This window comes from Mytilinidion resinicola (assembly GCF_010093595.1).
Source record: "Mytilinidion resinicola strain CBS 304.34 unplaced genomic scaffold BDZ99scaffold_40, whole genome shotgun sequence".
In the NCBI taxonomy this organism is placed as follows: Eukaryota; Fungi; Ascomycota; class Dothideomycetes; order Mytilinidiales; family Mytilinidiaceae; genus Mytilinidion; species Mytilinidion resinicola.
This window is the reverse complement of record NW_022985476.1, coordinates 151757-175075: the sequence shown is the minus strand read 5'-3', so window position 1 is coordinate 175075 and position 23319 is coordinate 151757. Positions and strand designations below refer to the sequence as shown.

General features: G+C 38.3%; 6 protein-coding genes across 6 annotated transcripts; 2 read left to right on the top strand and 4 right to left on the bottom strand.

Moving 5' to 3' along the window:
• Positions 1-13134: 13134 nt before the first annotated feature.
• BDZ99DRAFT_577682 (uncharacterized protein) lies at positions 13135-14264 on the bottom strand (the record flags this gene model as incomplete). Its single annotated transcript, XM_033728729.1, has 4 exons — positions 13135-13376; positions 13431-13535; positions 13710-13762; positions 13817-14264. The coding sequence occupies 4 exons, from the start codon at positions 14262-14264 to the stop codon at positions 13284-13286; spliced, it is 699 nt and encodes a 232-aa protein (XP_033568374.1). The 3' UTR covers positions 13135-13283.
• A 1957-nt stretch (positions 14265-16221) lies between these two features.
• Positions 16222-16693, top strand: BDZ99DRAFT_240055 (uncharacterized protein). The gene is made up of 2 exons (XM_033713595.1): positions 16222-16314; positions 16464-16693. The coding sequence occupies exons 1-2, from the start codon at positions 16269-16271 to the stop codon at positions 16625-16627; spliced, it is 210 nt and encodes a 69-aa protein (XP_033568373.1). The 5' UTR covers positions 16222-16268; the 3' UTR covers positions 16628-16693.
• A 65-nt stretch (positions 16694-16758) lies between these two features.
• Positions 16759-17280, bottom strand: BDZ99DRAFT_528516 (uncharacterized protein; the record flags this gene model as incomplete). Its single annotated transcript, XM_033726382.1, has 1 exon — positions 16759-17280. The coding sequence occupies one exon, from the start codon at positions 17278-17280 to the stop codon at positions 16759-16761; it is 522 nt and encodes a 173-aa protein (XP_033568372.1).
• Positions 17281-18101: 821 nt separating this feature from the next.
• Positions 18102-19019, bottom strand: BDZ99DRAFT_528515 (DUF1445-domain-containing protein; the record flags this gene model as incomplete). Its single annotated transcript, XM_033726381.1, has 1 exon — positions 18102-19019. The coding sequence occupies one exon, from the start codon at positions 19017-19019 to the stop codon at positions 18102-18104; it is 918 nt and encodes a 305-aa protein (XP_033568371.1).
• Positions 19020-19697: 678 nt separating this feature from the next.
• On the top strand, positions 19698-20982 carry BDZ99DRAFT_504664 (NAD(P)-binding protein; the record flags this gene model as incomplete). The annotated part of the gene is made up of 2 exons (XM_033724059.1): positions 19698-20711; positions 20796-20982. The coding sequence occupies exons 1-2, from the start codon at positions 20125-20127 to the stop codon at positions 20980-20982; spliced, it is 774 nt and encodes a 257-aa protein (XP_033568370.1). The 5' UTR covers positions 19698-20124.
• On the bottom strand, positions 20972-23223 carry BDZ99DRAFT_469731 (cystathionine beta-synthase-like protein). The gene is made up of 2 exons (XM_033721569.1): positions 22122-23223; positions 20972-22039 (listed from the first exon to the last, which is right to left on the bottom strand). Exons 1-2 carry the CDS (start codon positions 23091-23093, stop codon positions 21437-21439), a joined length of 1575 nt encoding a protein of 524 aa, XP_033568369.1. The 5' UTR covers positions 23094-23223; the 3' UTR covers positions 20972-21436.
• Between the last annotated feature and the right edge of the window lie 96 nt (positions 23224-23319).

Below are 23319 nucleotides of genomic sequence, written 5' to 3'. Positions count from 1 at the left end.
GACCCTAACGGGAGCTACACCAGCGTAATAGAATTTAATAATAATAATAATAAGGGTGGATTATAATAAATTAAGATAATTTAACGCGATCTATAAGGGTGGATTATAATAAATTATAGTAATTTAAGGTAATCTAATAAATTTCTTAGAAGCCAGTTTTATATTTAAGACACAGTTTTTACCTTCTTAAATAGTTCGTATTTATCTTAAAATTCTTTAGTACTTATACTATTAAAAAGTAACTTCGTTTTTATTTATACCTTTTAACTTTACTATTAATATTATACTTTAGATAAATCCTTATAGTTTATATATTTATATAATAATACCTAACTATAACTTAGATATATATTAGATAGGACAAAATATTATACTATAAACACTACTCTAATAAGTTAAGTATATAGTTAATATAGTACTAGCAATACCTTTAGTAAGTATATTCTTAGGCCTAACTATTATAATAAATAATATTATAAGTAGAATATAGCTACTATTAAATTAGGTCTAAATACTAGAATTAATAGGAAAAACTAAAAATAATAATATAGCGGCTTTTTAGTAATAGCTATAGATAAAGAATAAAAACGTTAAAGCTATTTAAGGAAACCTCTAAACTACTATAGAAGAAGCGACATCCTATACTAGTATATTTAAAATAAATAAACTAGAGAAGTTTAAAGAAGAATATAAAACCCTAAAAGCCTTTATAACCTAAATAAAGTTATATTTATAAGCTAATAAGGTCCCGTTTAAAGTAGATAAGGTCTATATAACTGCAACCTTTTTAAAAGATGCCGCCTTTAACTAGTTTAACCTAATACTAGAAAATTAGCGTAGTAAAAGTAATCCCGCTAATAGAAAGCTAGAAATAAATACCCTATTTAGTAACTATAGAAACTTTAAAAAAGCGCTTTAGAACACGTTTAGAAATATTAATAAAACTAGAACTGCGGAATAATAAATAGGGAGTTTAAAATAATAAAGCTCTGCTAGTTAATACACCTTTAAGTTCTAGTAGGTAGTATTAAAGCTAATATAGGGAGAAGAAACTCTAAAGGCATAATACTATAAAGACCTTAAAATAATATTAAAGATGAAATTACCTAAGTTAAAAGACCTTCTAATCTTAAAAGCATAATTAATATAGCTATTAAAATTAATAACCAATAGTATAAGCAACAAATAGAAAAAACTAGAAAGTACGTACTTTAGCTATACTAAACTATGCGGAAACAAGAGCTTAGTATAATATAATACTTAGGGGAAGCTATAGAAATTAATATAGCTAGAAAGCACACTAAATAAAGGTAGAAACCTAAGGCACGCAATAATAACATAAAGTAAAATTACTAAGAAAATAGCATATACTTTAACTGTAGCAAAAAGGAATACTATAAAAATAAGTATTATAAAGGTAAAAAAATACGCATTATAGCTATAATAGCGAAAACGGATAGTTATATATTTATATTATAAACGGCATACTATAAAAATAACTACGTAATCTATAAGTTAAATAAGCAGGTAATAGAATACTACCTATAAAGGCCTAGAAAGACTAGAACAGTTGCTATAGCAAATAGTAAAAATAATAAGAACCTTCTAAATAACTATTATAATACTAACTTTATATACGAGTTACCTAAAATTAAAAAACCTTTAGATAAAGAAAAATAGTATAACGCTATTAAGCAGCTAATAAATAATACTATAGGAGTAGTTAAACTTATTAAGGAAATAAAAAGCTTACTATTTAAAAATAAAAATGTAATAAACAACGAAGAAGCCTAATAAATAAAAATTAGCTAGTTATTAATAGAAGCTCGAAAAAAGAAGGTAATAACGCCGCCTATATTATAATACCTTCTACAGCTTATTAAGAATATAGAAAAAAAATAGACAAATAATAAAGAACTAAAATATAACGTGTATTAAAAATAGCTCGAACTATATAAAAGGGTAGTAGCTATTACTATATTTGCTAAACGAACCGCTAAATAGAAAAAACGCACCTATAAAGGCGAAAATAAATAAGTTAATTTAAAATATTTGCTTTATAAACAGATTTTCTAAATATTATACATATATAATAAATTTATAGAACACGCCTATAAAAAGGTAAAGTATAGATGTTATCTATATAGAAATAGATACTATATTATTAATAATCTAGTGTAAAGTTATAAAATAGAGCACTATATATTAATAATAAAGGAACACTAAAATCGTGATTCGACCCGTATTATTGTACGGGCGTTCCTTTCCGTCTTGTTCGAACCGCAAGGCCCGTACAAGAGTAAGAATCACGTTTATTACTAGTGCAGCGGCGTTGCGTTGTAGCTAGAGGTTGTCTTTAGAAACATCGTCCTTAACGCCGCTAGAATAGCAGAGTTTTTACGGGTTTTAGCGGCTTGCCACTACTAAACTCGATACCTATAGACAATAGGAAGATAAACAGAGGGTTGTCGTCTATAACTATCCGATATCCTATTACCTAGAATACTAACCTAGGGCCACACCTAGTGCCTGCATCTGCTGGTAAAGTAATAGGTCTTTATTCTAATAGAATAATAGGACACCTCTATACCGGCCACGTTGGAAGCCTTTATATCTGCAACCTAATAATACCGGAACTAGAAGGACTAGGGAAGTAAAAGCAAGAACAGTGGCGGTTTAGTTAGTAGATAATAAAGGGCAATAGCTGTGCGGCGTTAAGTTATTATAGTAACCTTTTGTCTATAAAACACAGTTAGCCTATTGTTGTAAAAATGTTACAGGTAACGCAAAGGGGCTGCCAGTGCCCGGGCTGGCGGCCGTGGGGCGTAGTATATAATAGCAGCGATAGTTAGCTCCAGGCCTTTACAGATGCCTGGTGGACTTATAATAGGCGCTGGTAGAATAGGAAGTATATAGAGTATACATGTATTTTTCCTATTTTAGTCCTTTTATACACGGCTATATAAGCTCCGGCTTATACAGTGCCTTTATATAGCGAGGACGTAGTAGGGAGTATATATACATACTTCCCGTTTTACACGGCTGCGCGGGCTAGGCCTATACAGCACCTCTGCAGAACGGGAAGTATGCATATTCTTTACGGCCTTCCCGTTTTACTAGCGGCTATCGCATAGGAAGAAGGATTAACACCTTGCTGGTAACACTGTCTATATAGCCCGAAAAAACGGATACGTATATTAGTTTATTAAAAGGCAGAGGTAAGCTATAAAATAGGCTTAAGGAGCAAATTAGGTATATACAGGCGGGAGATGGTTTAGTCTGGGCCGGACACCGTGGAAGCACTCTGTGTGGAAAACTATAGTAAGGAAGCTAGGCAGGTAGCTTTATATTTGCAACTTGCTATATATTTAGCTAGCTAGATATAATATGCCTGGACTGCAAAACCCGAACAGATTTAGGAAAACGCATTATAATAGCTTATTCTGTGGTGGACTTAATAGATCTACTACGTGTCCCTAATAGCTATATAATAATAAGAAGAGCGCTCAGCGCTATACACTATAGAGGACGGGGTTTTCATCCGAACGCTGTATAGCAGCAAACGGTTTCTCCTTATAAACTAGCCTAGATAGAACAGCTGCATAGACCCTAATAGGAGCTACACCAGCGTAATAGAATTTAATAATAATAATAATATATTAATAATATAGAATAATAATAATAAAATAGTAACTCTAATACCGGATCTATAGTACCTAATAAACTATAGGAAAGGGAAAAACTAGAAAATTTATTACTAAGACTCTTATTTAGTGCATACTAAAACTAAATATAAAAACTATTAGCCCTAAAAGCTAAAAAAAAAAATAAGTTGGCGCTCTAGTAATAGAAAGGCTAGAGCTACCTAAAAATAGTTTCTATAAAGTAGCTAAAAGCGCAAAACCCGATAAAAGTTAAAAAGGTATAAAAGGCGCGACCTTTAAAGCCTTAGTAGCTAAATAAGTATTAGATAAGTTAATAAAAAGAATAAAAAAGGTAAAAAAGTTTAATACTATACCCTAAATCGACACTAAACATATAATAATATAAGTAACCTATAGTAGGAAAGCCGTAAAAGCACTACTAAATAGTAGCGTATAGGTAAACCTAATATTCTACATATTTATTAAGGAAAACTAAATTCCTTAAAGAATAAAAAACACTCTATATAGGTTAATAGTAATAGATAAAAACCTAGTATAGTTTAGTAATAAAACCGTATATATAAAAATAAAACTAAGTACCCTAAATATAAAGAAATATTAGGAAATAATAAGCTAAGATATTACGATAATAGGTTAATATAAAATAATTTTAGGAATACCCTAGTTAAGGAAGAACAACCTAATAATAAACTAGAAATCTAATTATATATAAATATAGTTATAAAGCAAACTAAAAGGCACCCTATACCTAGATAGAAGTTCTAAGTAAAATATAAAAGTTAGTATAATTTCTAAATAAGGCATAAAAAAAACCTATAAAAATAGATAAGCAATTAGCTAGTATTAGTATTAACCTAAAAAATTAACAATTTAGACTATTATAATAGCTAAAAAAAAAAGTCTCTAGTACTATAAGCCTATAAAGAATTTCGCGAAATTTTTATAGAAAAAATTAAAATAGCACTACTAGCATATTAATTTAGGGATTATAAAATACCCCTAATACTAGGAATATTACCTAAGTTTGGACTAATATATCTACTATTAAAAAAAAAACTAAAAGTGTTGGACAATTACCTAAAAAAAAGCCTAAAAAAGGGATATATTTAGCTAAGCAAATTACCTATAGGTTACCTAGTTATATTTATACTAAAAAAGAACGGGAAGCTATAACTTTATATAAATTACTAATATTTTAACAGTATTACAGTAAAAAACAGATACTTATTACCCTTAATTTTAAAATTAAAGAACCGCTTATATAAAATAAAATACTTTATAAAGCTAGACCTATAAGATAGTTACTACCTTATAAAAATTAAAGAGGGCAAAGAATAGAAGATAGCGTTCTAAATAAGATATAGACACTATAAGTATATAGTTATACTATTTAGACTTATAAACGCGCTAGCAATATTTTAAACGCTAGTAAATATAATACTAAAGGAGTATTTAAATTAGTTTATAGTAGCTTATCTAGATAATATTCCTATATACTTAAAAACGCTGGAAGAGCACGAGAAGTATATTAAAAAAGTATTATAGAAACTCGCTAATAATTAACTTGCGGTAAAACTAGAGAAATGCGAATTTACAATATAATAAACTGGATTTTTAGAGTACGTAATTAGCTTAGGAAGAATAAAAATAAAAATAGGCAAGGTAGAATTAATACTTAAATAGCTAGAACTAAAAAACGTAAAAAAACTTTAATTTTTTTCTAGGCCTAGCAAACTACTACTAATAATTTATTAAGGCCTACTTAAAAATTGCTAAACTACTTACTAAACTTACTAGAAAAGCTATAAAATATATTTGGACACTAATAACCTAAAAGGCTTTTAATAACTTTAAGGAAAGATTTTCTTTAAAACTAGTATTGGCGATATTTAACTTAGAGAGGCCTATTACTATAGAAATAGACGTATTAAATAAGGCAGTAGGCGCTATTATTAACTAACCTAATAGTAAAGAAAAGCTATATCTAGTAGGATTTTACTTAAGAAAGCTAAGTCTAGTAGAATTAAACTATAACATTTGTAATAAAAAACTACTAGCTATAGTAAAGGCTTTTAAGTAGTAGAAAGTTTACCTTAAAGGAGCAAAATATATAATATAGGTGTATACAGACTATAAGAATCTAGCGTATTTTACTATTATAAAGGAGTTAAATTATTAATAAACGAAATAGTTAAAATAATTAAGGTTCTATAACTTTAGAATAACCTATAAAAATAGTATAGAAAATGCCTAAGCTAACGCTCTAAGTAGAAAACCAAATTATATAAAGGGTAGCTTTAAAAAGACCCCTACTATACTTTAAGAAAGTACCCTAAAATACCTTAAATTTAACTATATATAGGCAGCAACTATATATAGGGTTACTCTAAACATAAAATAGGAGAATTAAATTAGAAAAGCGCAGAAGGACAATTTATAGTATAAGAAGGCGTATTATAATACAATAGCTTTAAACTAGAATTTAAGGAACTAGGCTACTATATAAGTTTATAACAGGATATGCTATTTTAGAGGATTAGTATATATACTTATAAAGCTAAGATTAAAGCTTATAAAGGAATTCTATAGCGCACTAGTATATAAACATTAAAAAACTAAAAAGACCTTAAAACGTCTAACTAGAAACTTCTACTTTCTAGAAATAAGAAAAATAGTAGAAAGAATTATTGCAAAATGTAAATGCGTAAAAAATAAGTTAGTAAAACACGCGCTATATAGATTAATAAAAAACCTATCAATACTAGAAAGGGCATGGAAATTAATAGCATGGGATTTTATTATTAAATTACTAGAATTTATAAAACCTATAATAGGAATAAAGTACAACTCTATACTAGTAATTATAGATAAATTAACTAAATACAAATACTTTATACTATACTATACAGCATTAATAGTAAAAAATCTAGCCTATACTTTTTTAAAAATAGTTATAAGCAACTATAAACTGCTAAAAGAAATTATTTTAAATTATAACAAGCTATTTATATTAAAATTTTAGTAAACCCTAATAGCATAACTAAACACTAAGTTTAAGTTATTTATAGTATTCTATCCGCAAACAGATAAATAGACAAAAAAACTAAATTAAACTTTAAAATAGTACCTATAATACTATATTAACTATAGGTAAAATAATTAGGTAAGGTTACTCCTAATAGTATAGTTTACCTATAATAGTGCATCTATAAAAATAACGAAAGTATTACTATTTTTCGCAAATTATAAATTTAAGCTAAAAGTATATTAAAAACCGCGAAAAAATACAGCAAGAGCTTAAACAGCTATACTATTAGTTAAAAATATTAAGGAATTGCAAAAGCAGTTAATAATAGACATTTAATTTTTAGCGCTAAGGTTAGCTAAGTACTATAATAAGTATAAAAGCGTGCCACCTACCTTAAAAAGGGGGGATAAAGTTTATCTACTTAGAAAAAACATTAAAATAAAACAACTAAGCAGCAAATTAGACTATATTAAAATTAAACTATTTAAAATTAACACTATTATTAGTATAGTAAATTATAAGCTAAAACTACCGCTAATAATAAAAATACACCTAGTATTTTACATATTTTTATTAAAACCTATACTTAAAAACGCTAGGCTAAATAAGAACACTAAGGTAGAAAATAATAATAAGTATAAAGTAGAGGAAATTCTAAGCTTTAAAATAGAGAATTAGTAAACTAAGTACCTAATTAAATAGAAAAAATACTATACCTTTAAAAATTTATAGAAACCGGCTATAAATTTAATAAATTGCTAAAAGCTGCTTTTAAGGTTTTATTAATAAAACCTAAACTAACCTAAAATAATAGTAATAGCGCTCTATTATAGAACTAAGGGGGTATTATAGAAAACAGGTTGTTAATTATAACTAGGAAGAATCTATAAAAAGCTACGGCAGCGCCAGCTCTATAGTTATAGTTCGGCTTGCGTGCACGGACTATAAGGGTTATATAACCTTTACGCACGTAATAGCGCGCGACCTGCATACCCTATGCGGGGCGCGGGATATAGCTATTACACCTCCCCTTTCCTTAAGGAAACTACCTACTGTCCTAAATTTATATCCCTTTTATTATTGTTATAGAAAGGCCGAAAAGGGAATAGAAGAACTGCAGAGGCTGTAGATAAAATAGGAAGACTGCAAAGGTTGTACGCAGCCTTTATTAGCAGAGGTTACGCGCAGCCTTTGCTATTTAGAGTACGGTGGAGCCTTTTCTTTATCTAAGCTAGAAGTCCTTAATAGAAGAACCTTTTATCGATAACTTAGCTACCGGCGGCTAGGTTACAGCTTTAGTATAAGGCGTGGCTTAGCAACGTCTTTAAAGTCTTATTAAAGCAAGAAGCGGCTCCTAATTAGCTAGTTATATATAAGTTAGATAAGGCGGTTCGCCTGCGTGTTTATAGTGCTAATTAGCCACTAGATAGGGGCTCTTATTAAAGTTATCCTAATCCTGCTACAGTAGGTTCTAATTCTAAACGTTGTATCCTAGGTACAGCGCTTTATATTAGAGGAAGCCGCGTGCCCGTGTTAGGTTCTTATAGTTTTATTGCCTTCTGTCGCGTTATACTACAACAATACGCCCAACGTTATGCTAGTTATAGCCTTCTTTATTAATTAGCGTTGGTTCTGGCGGCTCCTAAATCTATTCTTCTATAAAACAGGTGTTATTAATATAGTAGAGCAGCTAAGGGTGGAAAACTAGAAAAATCTTTATATACTTAGGAAGTTTAAGCTTATAGGTATAGTTCTTAATACGCTTAGTAATATAATATAGACCTAGGTGCTTATAGTCGAGCAATTTATTTAAACGCTAGGTTTTAATAAAGCAATAATCTAGTATAACTATATCGCCTACCTAGAACTCCGGCGCGGGCTGTTAATAAGCATTAGTATATTCCTTTTATTTAGCCTAAGCCTATTATAGTTCCTTATAACACTATTTATAAAAGCTATTAAGTTTATTAATAAGTTTATTAGCTTGTTCCTAGAGCTATTATATTAAACCGCTTCTATTATAGTTCTTAGCTAGTTTAGTACCTAACTATAGAATATATTCTTTAGTTACTAGGAATAGGGCAACCTTTATTAAAGAGTTAATATCTATATTAGCTTTAAACTTAGCAATTAGAAGCAGGTTAGCCTAGTTGTTTTATTCGTAATTAATATACGCGCGGAAGTATTACTTAAGAGCCAGATTCGCGCTTTTAGTAAGGCCGTTAGTTTTAGAATAAAAGGAAGTAGATAGCTTTAGAGTAGTTCTAAGTTATTTACAGAGGTGCTGCTAGAAGTATAATATCTATTAAGTTCCACGGTTAGCTATTATACTACGCGGGTAACCCTTCTCCTGCTAGACCTATTTAATAAAGGCCTAGGCTATATTAGCTAGTTCTATTAAATTAAAAGTAATAAATTTCTTTTTCTTTAACAGTCTATTATATATAACTATAATATACTTATAGTTGCGGCCGTATTGCGTATAGACTAGAAGAGGCGTAATAAAATTAACTATAATATCCGTTTAATACCGGTTTAGAATAGGAAGGGGCTTAAAAAGCCTATATTTACCCGTATAAATATATTTTATTCTCTTGTATATTATATAAGCGCCGATATAACAATTAATATTATAAGTTATTCCCGGCTAGAAGTAGAAGCGGGCAACGCGTGTATAGGTAGAAGTTGTACCTCTATAGCCTATAGGTTTTAGGTTATATATATATTAGATAGCTTTTATACGCAGTATTTTATTTATTAGAATATATAAGCAGCTGCGAATATATACTAGGCCGCTAATAATCTTGCAGTTACCTAGCTCTAGGCGTAGCTTATATTCTTAATAGAGGGCGCATAGCAATTATTAAACGCTATTCGCCTTTATATTAATAATAGCTTAAGCAATTAGATCTATTTACTGCTTAATTCGGATGTCTTCTAGAATAGCTTCGCTCGTGTCCGGAGGGTCCTCTAATAACTCGCCTCCGTCCTCCTAATCCGTCTGGCGCTGAGTACCTAATACCTTATTAGCGCTGTTAGGCTTAGTAAGCTTAGCTTTTTAACCGTGGTTATTACCGGCTATATTCTCGGTGGTTATAGGATGCTAAGTACCCTTTACCTTATTAATATCTTCTAACTCGCTAATTGCGTAGAGGGCAATAGCTAGGTTAATTATAGAATAGGCGACTTTATTGCTAGTAAGAATTACAGCAAGGTTAATAGCGTGGTATATGCCAGGCTCTAAGTATTTAGACTTAAGAACGGTTTAGAAGTTAACCTTAATCCGGTTATTAGCTTTATTGTCTGCAATATCGCCTAGGCGGCGCGTAAAACTATCGGCAACAGTATTATTCTTTCCTACCTACTAGGATAGCTTAAAGTTAAATTTAGATAAGAATTCGGCCCAGCAGGCTTAACGGCGGTTAAGTTGCTTACTAGTTATAAAGTACTGCAGGTTTTTATAGTCGGTGAATACTTTAAAGCCTTCCTGCAGGCCTAGCAGCTCTAGCTGCTATTTTTTAAACGCTTAAACGATTGCTAAAAGCTTTTTATTATAGATCTAATAGTTAATTTACTATAGAGTTATTTTATAAAATATAAAGGCCACAGGACGGAGTTCGCCGTTAGCCTAGATTTATAATAGCACGGCTCCGGTAGCTCTATTAGAAGCGTTGGCGTGGACGTAGGTTTCTAGTATTAGATTAAAGTAAGCAATAACAGGCGTGTTGCGAAAGGCGTTCTTAATAGCCTAGAAATATTGCTGTTATATAGAGTTAGTAGGCTATAGAAATATAAAACAAACTTTAAAAAATATAAGCGTTATTAATAGGCTAGATATATTAGAGAATAGTTCTATAAATCTTCTATAGAAGTTATAGAATCCTAGGAACACTTACACGTTTTTAAGCTTCTGCAGAGTAGGCTATTTAAGTATAGTCTTTATTTTATCTAGGTCTATTTTAATTCTATTAGCCGTAATAATTATTCTAAGGTATTTAACTTCTATAACCCAGAATTCGCATTTATTAATATTAAGGAAGAGGCCTGCTTTATCTAGCTTAGCTAGCACCTTTTATATATATTCTATATAAGCTTCCTTATTATCTTTTTCTATATAAATAAGGATATTATCTATATATACTATAGTAAAGTTGTTAAGGTATTCTAGCAGTATATTATTAATAAAGGCTTAAAAGGTAGAAGGCGTATTATAGAGGCCGAATAGAAAAATAGTAAATTTATATAGACTGTATTTTATTAGAAAGGCTGTAAACTTCTTATTACCTTAATAATAATATTATTAATCTAGGCGTTAAGGTTAATATTTTTTAATAAGTATATCCGGTGCATAGGCTTATAGAGGACGCCTTTTTCTATAGCTTTAGCTTTAGCGTTACAGTTAGCTACTACAGCGTTAAAATTATTAGCCTATATCTTGCTAGTAGCTTTTTTATAGTATTTATTTAATTTATAGGCTATTTTAGCACTGCTAACTTTCTTTAAGTCTAGCACGGCGTACTTTATTTTAATAGCAGCTAGCTTAGCTTTAAAAAGCTATTTCCCTTCTTTTATAGCTACTTTATCCTTTTTATCCGGGCTATTGCTCTAGATATAGACTATATAGTTGTCGGATATATAGTTTGCTATATAGTAGTCCGATTTAAGAATAAGGCAACGCCGGCTAAAAATAAAGCGCGGGAGGTGGAGATCTATTTATAGCATGCCTAGGATAATATTATAGGCGCCTAGATCTATAATAAAGCAGTATATTATTTTAATATAGTTGCTAATAAGTAGTATAACTTCGGCTTTATAAGTAAGGGCTGGCACAGCCTTGCTATTAGCTAGATATAGCCCCTAAGGCTTTGCCAGTAGAATTAGAATAAGGCCGTGCTTTTTAGCGTATTATCTATTAATAAAGGAGAATCCTAAGCAACCTATATTAGCTAATAATTTGGCAGAGCATTTGCCCTATTTAGTATTAATCTTAGTAAAGAACTTAAAGGCCCCTTTTAAGCTAGCAGTTATATCTAGAAAAAAGGCTAATATAATAATATTATTAGCGGAGCTATTAGGCTTAGCAAGGGGTTATTTTAGCTATTTAATCTTATTCTAAAGGAGCTGAAATATATTACGCGTCTACTATAATAGTAAATATCCCTAGCATCGATTTTTGCCAGGGACTACTTTTCCCCTAATAAGGAGTAGTTCTTATTACCTAAGGCCTTAACTACAGCGGCTTCTAGGTATACCTTATTATTAACACGCTCGGCCTATTCCTGCTTAAGCTGTTTAAGAAATATAAGATTAATTCTAATTTTATAGAGCTTTTTCTTAGTATTTTTATAGGTAGTAGTCTTACTAAATATAGGATAAGTAGGCCCTAGGCGGTGTTCTACGTCTAAGTAGTAGAAGTAGTAGTTCTGCTTTACTAGGAGCTTAGTAATATATTGCAGGAGATAGAGTAAAGGCTTATTAAAAGCACCTGCAGGGCGGCCTCTATCGCGCTAACTTTTATAGCAGTTATCGCGTTAACTATTTTATTAGCCGTTGCAGCGGTTATAGTTATTACCTTTATCCTAATAATAAGGGCAGTCTAGTTAGTTATAAAAGGCCCGCTTTTCTTAAAGCTTCTTATTAAGTTTATTAATAGAGCGCACGGCTATACAGGCGCAGATATAGAACTATTAAAAGGAATTAAACTTACTTCTATTAAAAACGCGGCTTTAGAAGAAGGTTATTATTTTATACTCTATCTAGTTAATTTTTTAAATATTAGAGTAGTAGAAAGGCGTAAAGTAGGTTTTTATACGGGTAAGGAAGGTATTAAAAAATTCTATCTTTTTTATATTAAAATCCTTACTATATAGCTTATTACCCGCCTTAACCTCTATATTATAATTACCGAATTTATCTTCTAGTTCTTAGAATATCTTTTAAATAGTATAGAATAGATTATTGCTGGCCGGCTTTACTTACTCCTTAATAGATTAAAAGGCAGTGCCCTTTAGATAGGCATAAATATACTTAATCTTAGAGTTCTCTATTAGGAACAGGGTAATACTACTCTTAACCTTATCCTAGGCGTAAATAAGCTATTCCTTAAACTTATTGCAATCCTTATCTCTATAGAAGTTCTAAAGATTAGGAAACTTCTTATTATTAAGGATTTCCTCTTCGCCAGTATCCGAGCGCTGGTCCGCACCACCGCGGAGTCCGGTAAAGGGAGTAGGTGTAATATCGCGGTAGTTGTCTGGCTTGCTATGCAGTCTATCCGTATTATGCATACTTCCTATATTATACAGTCTATCTAGATGCATACTTCCTATATCCCGCATACTTCCTATATTCTGCATACTATAAGCTATACGCGAGCAATTTATATTGGGAGGTGTTCTATATACTAGGGCTTTTGCGGAAGCAGCCGTGGATGTAGGGGCTCCCCGGGCCTGGCGGAGGTTGTTAAGGAAGGCAGTATAGTCTTCGTCGTCGGAACCATAGCCAGGGGTGGGGGTGACAAATTAAGCGTGTTGCTGGGGTTAAGACTGCTCTAGGCGACGGATTTTCTCCTCCAGCCCTGCCTTCTCGGCTTAGAGGGCGATGTTCTCGGCGTTAACATGCTCCGCTTCATCGCGGAAGTCCATCGCCTTATTACGTGAGCGTTGGTGTGCAATAACAGAGGCCTAGAGTTAAGCAGAGAGTTCGTTGCAACGGTTAATGCGCTTGACCAGCTATACGTTGATGTCCGCTAGGTCTGCGCGGTAATCAACGTTGGCCTGGCGCGAGTATTCGAGCTCGCGTTTAGTCTTAGATAGCTTTGTGGAAGAGGCGTCTAAGTCTCGCTAAAGATGGTCTGCTCTATTACGTAGTCCGGCGGCCTGCATGCGTGCTGTGTTCTTATACTTATTATAGATGCCTTGCATGCTAGACAGGTGGTGAATCTGGTTAAACCACTTATCGCCTTAGGCCTGGACTGACTCCTGGAGTTAAGTTGTCGTTGTAATCTTATGCCGGACCCAGTTATCCTCGCCCTCGTCGGCTCCAACGCCTAGGACGAGGTTGTTGTTCTCTTTGACAAGAAGAGTAGAACGCCGGCCTTAACGGGCCTTAAAGAGTCGCGAACTATAGGCGGCTATCTCTCCGTCAAGAGTAGCAAGGACGTCGTTGTCCTCAGCAGCGGAGAGTGCTGCGGTTGTCTTGCCGTCGTCATGTACCAGGGCGGTTGACTGAGTTCCGGTAGGGGCGCCGCCCTCATCGTCGTCTTCGTCGTCAACATCTGAATCGTCCGGGTGAATGAGTTTGCCTCCCTTCCATTGTGTTGCGCGGGCTTGCAGGATTGCGGCGGACTCTTCGGGCTTGGAACCAACGTGAGTACCGCGCTGGCGCATCTGGGAATCAGTGCCTAGAGTCTCTTGTGTTTCTGCCTGCGAAGCCGCTGCTGGAATTGGAGCTGTATTGGGGCGGGGGGCGTGGCGCGTCGTTAACGACGCACCTGCGGCGGCGGGGGGAATAGTTGGTTTCTTCTTAATCTTCTTCGCTCCTCCTCGTGGGGAACCTGGAGTGGTGACCATGGCTTAATAGAGAAGAGAGAAGAGCGCCTTTACCTAGGCGGAGTTGAGGTAGTGAAAGAAAAAAGTTGTCGGGCTGTCGGCAGTGGTACAAGCACTCCGAATCAGGCTGACGGCGACGTCGTGCGTCGAAGGGGTAGTAGTAGTAGTAGTAGTAGTAGTAGTAGTAGTAGTAGTAGTAGTAGTAGTGCTCCTGTCTTTCCTGGAGCAAGGAAGATAGATTCTTAGTGTCACGGAACTAAGAGGGTGTTGTAGGAAACAGGTTGTTGATTGTAACTAGGAAGAATCTATAAGGAGCTACGGCAGCGCCAGCTCTATAGTTATAGTTCGGCTTGCGTGCACGGACTATAAGGGTCACGTGACCTTTGCGCACGTGATGGCGCGCGACCTGCATGCCCTATGCGGGGCGCAGGATATAGCTATTACACGCTCCTATTAACTATAAAGAATTAAAAAAATTACCTAAAACTATAAAGGTAGAAGAAAACATAAAGTTTAATAGTAAAGCAACTTTCTATTTAACACGTTTTTATTTTTTTTAGGTAACCTTTTTATAATTTTCTTATTTAAGCTTTTTTAAAGTTTAGAAACTAAAATAAAGTATATTACTTTTATAATATTTTAAAAGCTTCTCCTACTTTTTAAAACGCTTAAGTTTAGTATTAAATATTATAAAGATAAGGGCAGCCGCCTAATAGGCCTTATAAGTAGCCTACTTATTTATATAAAGCTTTGCACGCGCAGTATTAATATAAGTAACTAGAAAAATTAATAGTAAAAAAGGAATAAAGTTTTAATTACCTATAGTTAGCTATAAATATACTACTAATATTGTAATAAGCGCGACTATAATAAATATATTTTTCGTATTAGCCCGCAGCTACTAAAAGCACCTTATAGTTTAAACTATATTTATAATAAAAGAAATAAAAAGGTATAAAAATTCCTAATAACGTAATATAAAAGCTAAAAATTAAATATTATTTAACCTTAGTTAGTATAATAAAAAAAAAATAATATAGTAATAATATATAACCTATAAGTAGAGTATTACTAGCTATTTATTTAAGGGAATTTTACTTAGGCGTAGCTATTAAAATAATAGGCTTAAATAGGGGAAATAGTATTATAGGTATAATCTAAAAAGAAATACTACTAAACCTCTAAAATAAGTATTTTAGGTAAATCTAAATACTAGAAATTTCTAGAAATAATATAGCCTAATAAAAAGAATATTATAGGATAAAGGCTATATAATAAATTAAAATAATCTAACGCGATTTATAAGGGTAAATTATAATAAATTATAGTAATCTAAGGTAATTTAACAAATTTCTTAGAAGCTAGTTTTATATTTAAAATACAGTTTTTACCTCCTTAAATAGTTTATATTTATTTTAAGATTTTTTAGTACTTATATTATTAGAAAGTAACTTTATCTTTACTTATACCTTTTAATTTTACTATTAATATTATACTTTAAATAAATTCTTATAGTTTATATATTTATATAATAATACCTTACTATAACTTAAATATATATTAGATAAAATAAATTATTATACTATAGTATATATAGCTTTTAAGTATTTTTAGGGTAGGAGTTTATTTATTAAGTTAAAAAGGGCAGGTAATAGGTAAAAGCTATATATACTAAGGCTAAGTTAAGAACGAACCGCTTACCCTTTTATAAAAGAGGGGGGAACCAGCTGTTTATCCTATGGCTGCCCCGGGCGCACAAGCCCCAACGCTAGAGGGCTAGCGGGGTCTGGGCTGGTCTGATTCGGGCCAATAGGCTCTGAGTCGAGCCAAGGGCGAGCCGGCCTCAGTGTCAGGCGCAACTCGGAAGACGCACGTAACAATACACACTATGGCAACTTAGGGAGATTTTATTTAATAGCATTTGTAAGAATAGTATAGTATGCCTTCGATTATTTGGCAACAATATAGCCTCTAGACCGACAACGTTGGAACCTATCAGCCACTCGTGGCTCTGCCCTTGCATGGATGATAAAGTGGCGCAGATCAGCCTTGGGCTGTTTTCCATCGGAGAGTAAGTTTACTCGAGAATTGGGGCCCTGAAACTGGAACCTGGCCCGGAAATGGGCCTTCCGAAGCAGGGTGAGGACCCCAGTCTCAATGCTCCCTGTCGAATACAGGGCCCAAAACTGGGTTCCAACGAGCTGCTCAGTCTCGGCTCAGGATCGCTCACCCCAGCACAGCCACAGCTCAGGCTGGAGCATGAGCAGCTCAGTTCCCTGAACGGGAAAGGAAATTGCTTGGGTGCACATTGGGATATCGTACTACCTGTTTCGTGCTCGCGTTCAAGCCAAAAAGACACCAATATTCAACTATTGCGAGCATGAATACCGCCTTCAATCCTTCTGATTTACATTTGTCGTCCCAGCAACTTCCTCATTCTCTTCAACGAGAGCCTTCGACATCCTTTATCTCATCCATCTCATCCGGACCCAGTAGTCCTACCGAGAACTACCTCTCAAAAGTTGTAGATGTGCTGGAACTCCACAAGACGATCCTCCAAATACCTCTTCAAACCATCCCCTGCAAGTTCCCCGATATCTAATTGCCAAGCATCAAATTCCGTCTCAAAATACAGGCATTGAAGTACGTTGACCATGTAGCGAAACGCCACGTCTTCGTCAACGTGCTGTCGATGGAGAGCCATAACCCTGATTTTATTACGCACGATCTCGATAGTGGAATAGACCTGATTCAAGACCTGAAGCTTGCAGATTTGGCAGATTTCGAAGGATGACGTCGCCACTGAACTGAAGGGCAGAACACTCGGAGGGGTTTTGCTCTTGTCGAGAAAGTCTTGTATCTTGATTGCACGAATTTGCTGAGAAAGGTAGAATCTTTCAGATTCCGGTAAGGCCTGGCCATGATCCGTGGTCGCTGGCACCTTGTGCTGGCAAGTACTTGTACGAGGACCGTTGTTCTGATGTGGGAATATTGTCTCAGTCAACGGCGCTTGGGTTGAACGTTGTGAATATGCCATCTTGCTTGAACGTAGGCTTTAGAGAGTATATGAAAAGATCGATTATAGTGAAAGGTGACACTATCAGAGCGGCGGTGCTTCAGGAGGTGACTTGATCAACAAGGCGGGATGTTTAGTGCGGTGATGCAATAGCGAGTCGGTTTTTCTGCGATGTCTGCCATCTTAGGGACACTTCCAACATACTTATGCTCTCATTAGAGCGTTACGACTTCCCGTTTCCTGTACTGCTGTAGGGACCTATATTATTCTACAGGTTCCAGTTTACCGGTTCCTGACAGCTTCCTGTTTCCTGGCTTTAGTTCTAGGGGACGGGCAGTCCGCGCTTTAAACCTACAGTCACGATTCAGCTCTAAGCGCTAGTGTGTTGGATCTAAAGATATCAGGCTACATGAGTGGTTGATAGCCGTCAATATAGAGGAATTTAGCTCCAGTAGGCCGAGTCAAACCCCCGAGATATTAGCAGCAATTGGCGCTGGACTGTCGCCACACCGCAGAAGGTCCCTGGAAACTGGAATCGGTAATGTGCAATCTGCATGAGCATGAGATACTAGCTCGTTTCGAACTTACTCCGACATTGTAGAGGTGGTAAGCAATTGAGATGTCGGTGTGGCACAGGCGGCGCAGCAAATCCTTGACGATAAGGTTTGTCGCGCGGTGACATTGGGACCAGCACTATTACCCGTATAATGACCGAAGTATTAGAGTTGGAATACTTATGTCTTAATTTGGAGTGCTCTAACTATGTGTGTGGTTGAACTGAGCTGGAAGTTGATACCATATCACGTGACAGTTACTTCCAGCGTTGATGTTGCATGGCCGCCCTATGCAACACAAGCAGCCGGCACTATATCAGAATCGCGACAGTCCAAGAGAAGCATATGACCAGGATCGTGTGTCATGACGACTCCCTCCAATCCAGACCTCGCCACTGCTTCCATCGGAGTGACGCCGCACCCCCAGAAAACGGGAACATCGTGATCCTTCCCCTCCACCTCACCCAGCGGCCTCCCATCTTGCGTTAACGGCGGCTCGCCCCAAGTCGGTGCGTCGATATCCTCAATACCCAATCGCTTGACCGCACCCCAGCCCCATGCGATAGGTTCTCCATGCGTCGCTGTGTAGGGCCTCGTTATCTCTCGCACCTTCTCCACCTCCGAAGCCTTGTAAGATCTCATAGACACGACGTATGTACTTCCCGTAAAGACGCCAGCGGGACAAAGCGGAATGTTCGTCCGGTATATGGGCACATTTCGATTCAAAGCTGTATGTCGGGGAGGAAGACCAGCCACGATCAGGGCAGACTCAAAACTGAACGAGCATCCGATGAGGAGAGCAACATAATCGTCAGTCCATTCGTCCAAGATGTCTAGGCATCCTTGCTTCATGATTTTCGAGTTCTTGTACACTATGTATTTGGATACGTCGCGGCGGATATCGCAGTCGGACAAGATAGCTGCACCCTCTAGACCTGGAATGAAGGACGTCACAGAGCTCCAGCAGCCGATCGATATTGACTCGGCAATCAGTGGACATGGTACTGGGTTTCTGGCACAGAGGAGGCGAAAGTCGGAAGCGTATCGAGATGGAAGAATGACCAGGTTGGCTTGCAAGAAGGTTGGTGCAAGTCCTGAAGTTGGGGAGGTAAGAGCGTTGGTTCTCGCGGCAAGACTAATATCGGCCCCAGTCGTACTCTTAATAGGTCTAGTGTCTTCGGCTCTGGCGTCCGAGAATATGGCCATAATTTTCTAGATCAGAGACGGACGAAGAGAGCGGATATTAGGGTTGAAAATGATCTAGATCTTAGACCCAGACAACGATATTTTATGTCTTCCTCTTTCAGTCGGCTTTTGCAACCCTCACAGAACCTTCAACACTCTTTACTAGCTTACCTTCTAATCGCGAGTGGTGAAGCGGTGACGGACTTCCGCCTCCGCTCTCACGTGACTTCCTATCAATTCCCCTCACCTAAAGTCACCGTTATTATTTACGTAACTTAGCCAGTTCTTCCAAGCTCTTTCATTCTTCTTGAAGTCGACTTCTTTAAGCGGACGGGTGCAGGCGAGATCGAGAGTGGGGCGACGTGGAGATATACGAATAGGGAGAAGACAGGGGGCGAAGTTCAACCTTCACAGGGCCAGCTCTGCTCTCGTTGATAATAACGACGAAACAACGGCCTGCATGAGAGACTAGTACGCCGAGGTTTGTTCTTCAATAGGAGCGATTCAATGCGAACCTGGTTTTTCTACGAGGTTTTAGTGTCGCCTCATAGAAGCTTTCGTCGAAGTCACGACTACTCTCTCAATAAGCATTTCGTCCCACCATGGCACTTCACCCTGTGCTAACCGCTTATTCTCTTAGATGGAGGTGATTGACGAATAATGAAAGTGTTCAAGCTGGAAACGATGATGAAGAAGAAGAAGACGCAGAGATGGGGAAGCGAGTGCCGAGATGTCGACAGATCTTAGGGCAAAGACATTTTCATATGGCAAAGAGTGAGAACAGGATCAAGGAGATTACACTGACATAGAGAATCCTTTCTTACCTTCAATCAAAAACTGGAGAAGGCCCAAACCTCACGCGTGGTAACGGCCATTTTCACATCGCGTCCCACAGTATGCGAGAATCCATCTTCTCTTGCTCTATGCCCCGACCTCAGTTCCAATTTCAGTGACCGACCCTCTTTCTCTTACCAAGACACTAACGCAAAAGCCGAGCCCGGAGTCCAATCACACGCCTTCGCCAATTCCGATTCCGGTCAGACGCAGATTCCGGGATTCTTCACCAACCATAAAGAACGCCATCCTCCCCAGAACCCCATACCTCATACCCCAGATTTTCAGCACCATGGCTTCCCCGCACCCTTTCGCCGGAAAAGTAATCGCCATCACCGGCGCCGCCTCAGGCATCGGTCTCTCGCTCGCGACTTATCTCGCTATCCGCGACGCCACCCTCTCCCTCGCCGACATCAACGACGCCGCGCTCGCCACAGCCTCAGCATCCATCCTCGCTGCCGCCCCAGGAACAAAGCTGATCACCACAGCAGTCAACGTCCGCTCCGCCGCCTCAGTGCGCGCCTGGATCTCCGGAACCGTTGAGAAGCTCGGCCCCCTAGACGGCGCGGCAAATATCGCGGGCGTGCTAAACAAGACGCACGCTGGCGGGTTCACAGCGATTACGGAAGTGGATGATGATGAGTGGGATTTCTTGCTGGCGGTAAATCTGACGGGGGTAATGTACTGCATGCGGGAGGAGCTGAAAGTAATAAAGGACGGCGGGAGTGTGGTGAACGCGTCGAGCATTGCTGGACTGCACGGTGCGGCCGGGGGCGCGGCGTATACAGCGAGTAAGCATGGGGTTGTGGGACTGACGAAGAGCGCAGCGAAGGATCCGACGGTTGCGAGTAGGGGGGTAAGGGTTAACTGTTTCTGTCCGTATGTGTTGTATTTCAATTATTTTGCCGTTCGAATGGGAAGTTGGGAGTTTGCTGAATGGTGCAAGAGCTGATGGGTTTTTAGGGCGATGATCCAGACGCCGATGGCTGACCTAACCATGGAGATATACCCGGATTACGTGCCGTCGAACCCATTAGGGAGGATAGGGAAGGCGGAAGAAGTAGCAAGTCTCGCTGCTTTTTTACTGGGAGATGAGAGTCGATTCATCACAGGGGTTGCGTATTCGATTGATGGAGGAGAGCTGGCGTGATTATGGACGTGTATAATTTTGGAGAACGCGAGAAGGCTGGTTGAGACGGGGTTCGAGGAAAAAATGAAAGGGTGCGCTGAAAGCTGTTCAAGGATATATTGCGACGAAAATGAGTGCAGACAAATCCATCGTCAATGACTGTTCCATATTCATTGACAACCTTGAAGATGGGAGAAAGCAAAACTGAGTACAAACCTTTATTCGCAATCAATGGAAGTAAGTATAAGAACTATAAGACGAAGTCGCTATACAGTCGATGTCAGAATGGTTTCATTCCTACCCCATCTAATCGTCCCGTCGTCGAAGAACACCAGCTTATCACATGCACCTTCCAAACGCCTTTTGCAATGCATCCCGGACCCCTATTCTACACCACGGTCGTGCGTCAGGGGAAATGACTCCTTATCATGTCATGTTGAATAAGACAAGACCTCCATACTCCCGACGCTCTCACCTACGCTACCCCTTTCCGGTGCTTAACCAGCCATCCCAGCAGATCCACCTTCGTCACGACCGCTACAGCCTTCATGCCGCTCTCCCCCTTCTCCGTTACCACGGCCGCTGAATTCCACTCAAAGAATCGACTGAGCGCGCTTAGAGGGGTATCTCGCGTGATCTCTAGGAATTCCCGGTGTTTCTTCCCATCTTTCTCCTCCTTGTGGTCACTAAGATGCAAATCCCGCACATCAGTGACAACCTCACTCAGTTTGCTGAAGTCAAACATGACGTCCTTCACCGGGCTATTAGGACCCGCGCGGCCAGAGCTGATGTAGGAGAGCAGGTTTCCGAGCGTGACGAGGCCGACGAGACGGGAGCCATGTGCTGAAGAGACGGGCAGCTGATCGAAGCCTTTCTCGCGCATGGTCTCTATGGCGTCGGCACACGGAGAGGCGGCGGAGATGGTGGTGACGGGCTTGAGGCGGAGCGAGGCGATAGTTGCGCCCTGGAAAGAGTCATCTTTCTTCGAAGTAGATGCACGACGGGAGAGGGTTGCTGGAGTGATTGGGAGGGAGGGAGGAAGGAGGTCGTTTGCAGCGAGCCAGTCATCGTCGACGAACTGCGTCAGATTAATATCATCGATCATTTCGTATACTCTGAGGGATTTTGAAGCGTTGAATTGAGCAGAGAGGGAAACATACCTTGCTCAGATAGCTCCGTATGCTATCTGGCAGCACTACCACCACGAAGTCGTCCGCTCCCAACTTGAGGTCTTTTACAGCCTTCACCATAGCATCCATTGCACTCCCACTGCTCCCTCCGCACAGAATACCCTCTTCAGCAATCAACCTCCTCGCATATCCAAACGCCGCCCGATCATCCGTCTTGTACCACACATCCACGGCTTCCCGATCTAGCACGTCTGGAATGAAATCATACCCAATGCCCTCAACCTTATATGCCTCATTCGCATGCTCCTGATTCAGCGCTTCAGGCACCGCCAGCACACTGCCATACGGATCCGCCGCAACAATCTTAACAGCCTTGTTATGCTTCCTCAAACCTTTCGAGATGCCCGTAATAGTCCCGCCTGTCCCCGCGCCTGCCACCAACACCGTAATCTTCCCCTCCGTCTGCGTCCAAATCTCCTCCGCAGTGCCATACTCATGCGCAAGCGGGTTATCAGGGTTGGCGTATTGATCCAAAATATGCGCATTCGGAATCTCCTTCTCCAACCGCCTTGCAACTCCAATATGACTCTCGGGACTATCCCACGCAGCCTGCGTCGGCGTCCTGATGATCTCCGCGCCCAACGCCCGCAGCACCGCCACTTTCTCCGGGCTCATCTTTTCCGGCAGGGTAATAATCGTCTTATACCCCTTGACGGCCGCTACCAGTGCAAGCCCGATGCCCGTGTTTCCCGAGGTGGGCTCGATGAGGGTGTCGCCCGGTTTTATGCGGCCGCTCTTCTCGGCTTCCTCGATCATGCGCAGGGCGATGCGGTCTTTGACGCTGCCGCCGGCGTTGAACATTTCGAGTTTTGCGTAGACGGTGCAGGGAATGCCGAGGGATTGGGGGATTTTGTTTAGGCGGACGAGGGGCGTGTTGCCGATGTTTTGGGTGATTGTGTCCATTACGACGGGTGGGATGGCGGGGCGGGTTTTGGAGGCCATGGTTGCAGGATTGGAGGGTGAGGGTGCAGTTTGAGATTTCAGGTGGTGGGATTGAGGTTTTTGGGGTGTATAGAGTCGAGGGCAGAGAATTGGATTGATATGGGAGAGTCCTGGTGGCGTGAAAGAAACGTAAAAGTGGTGGTGACGCGAGATGATTTCTATTGACGTTCCTTTTGAATTCTCCGCTAAACCGCTTCTACCCGCCGGCACGTGGTGCCATTGTACA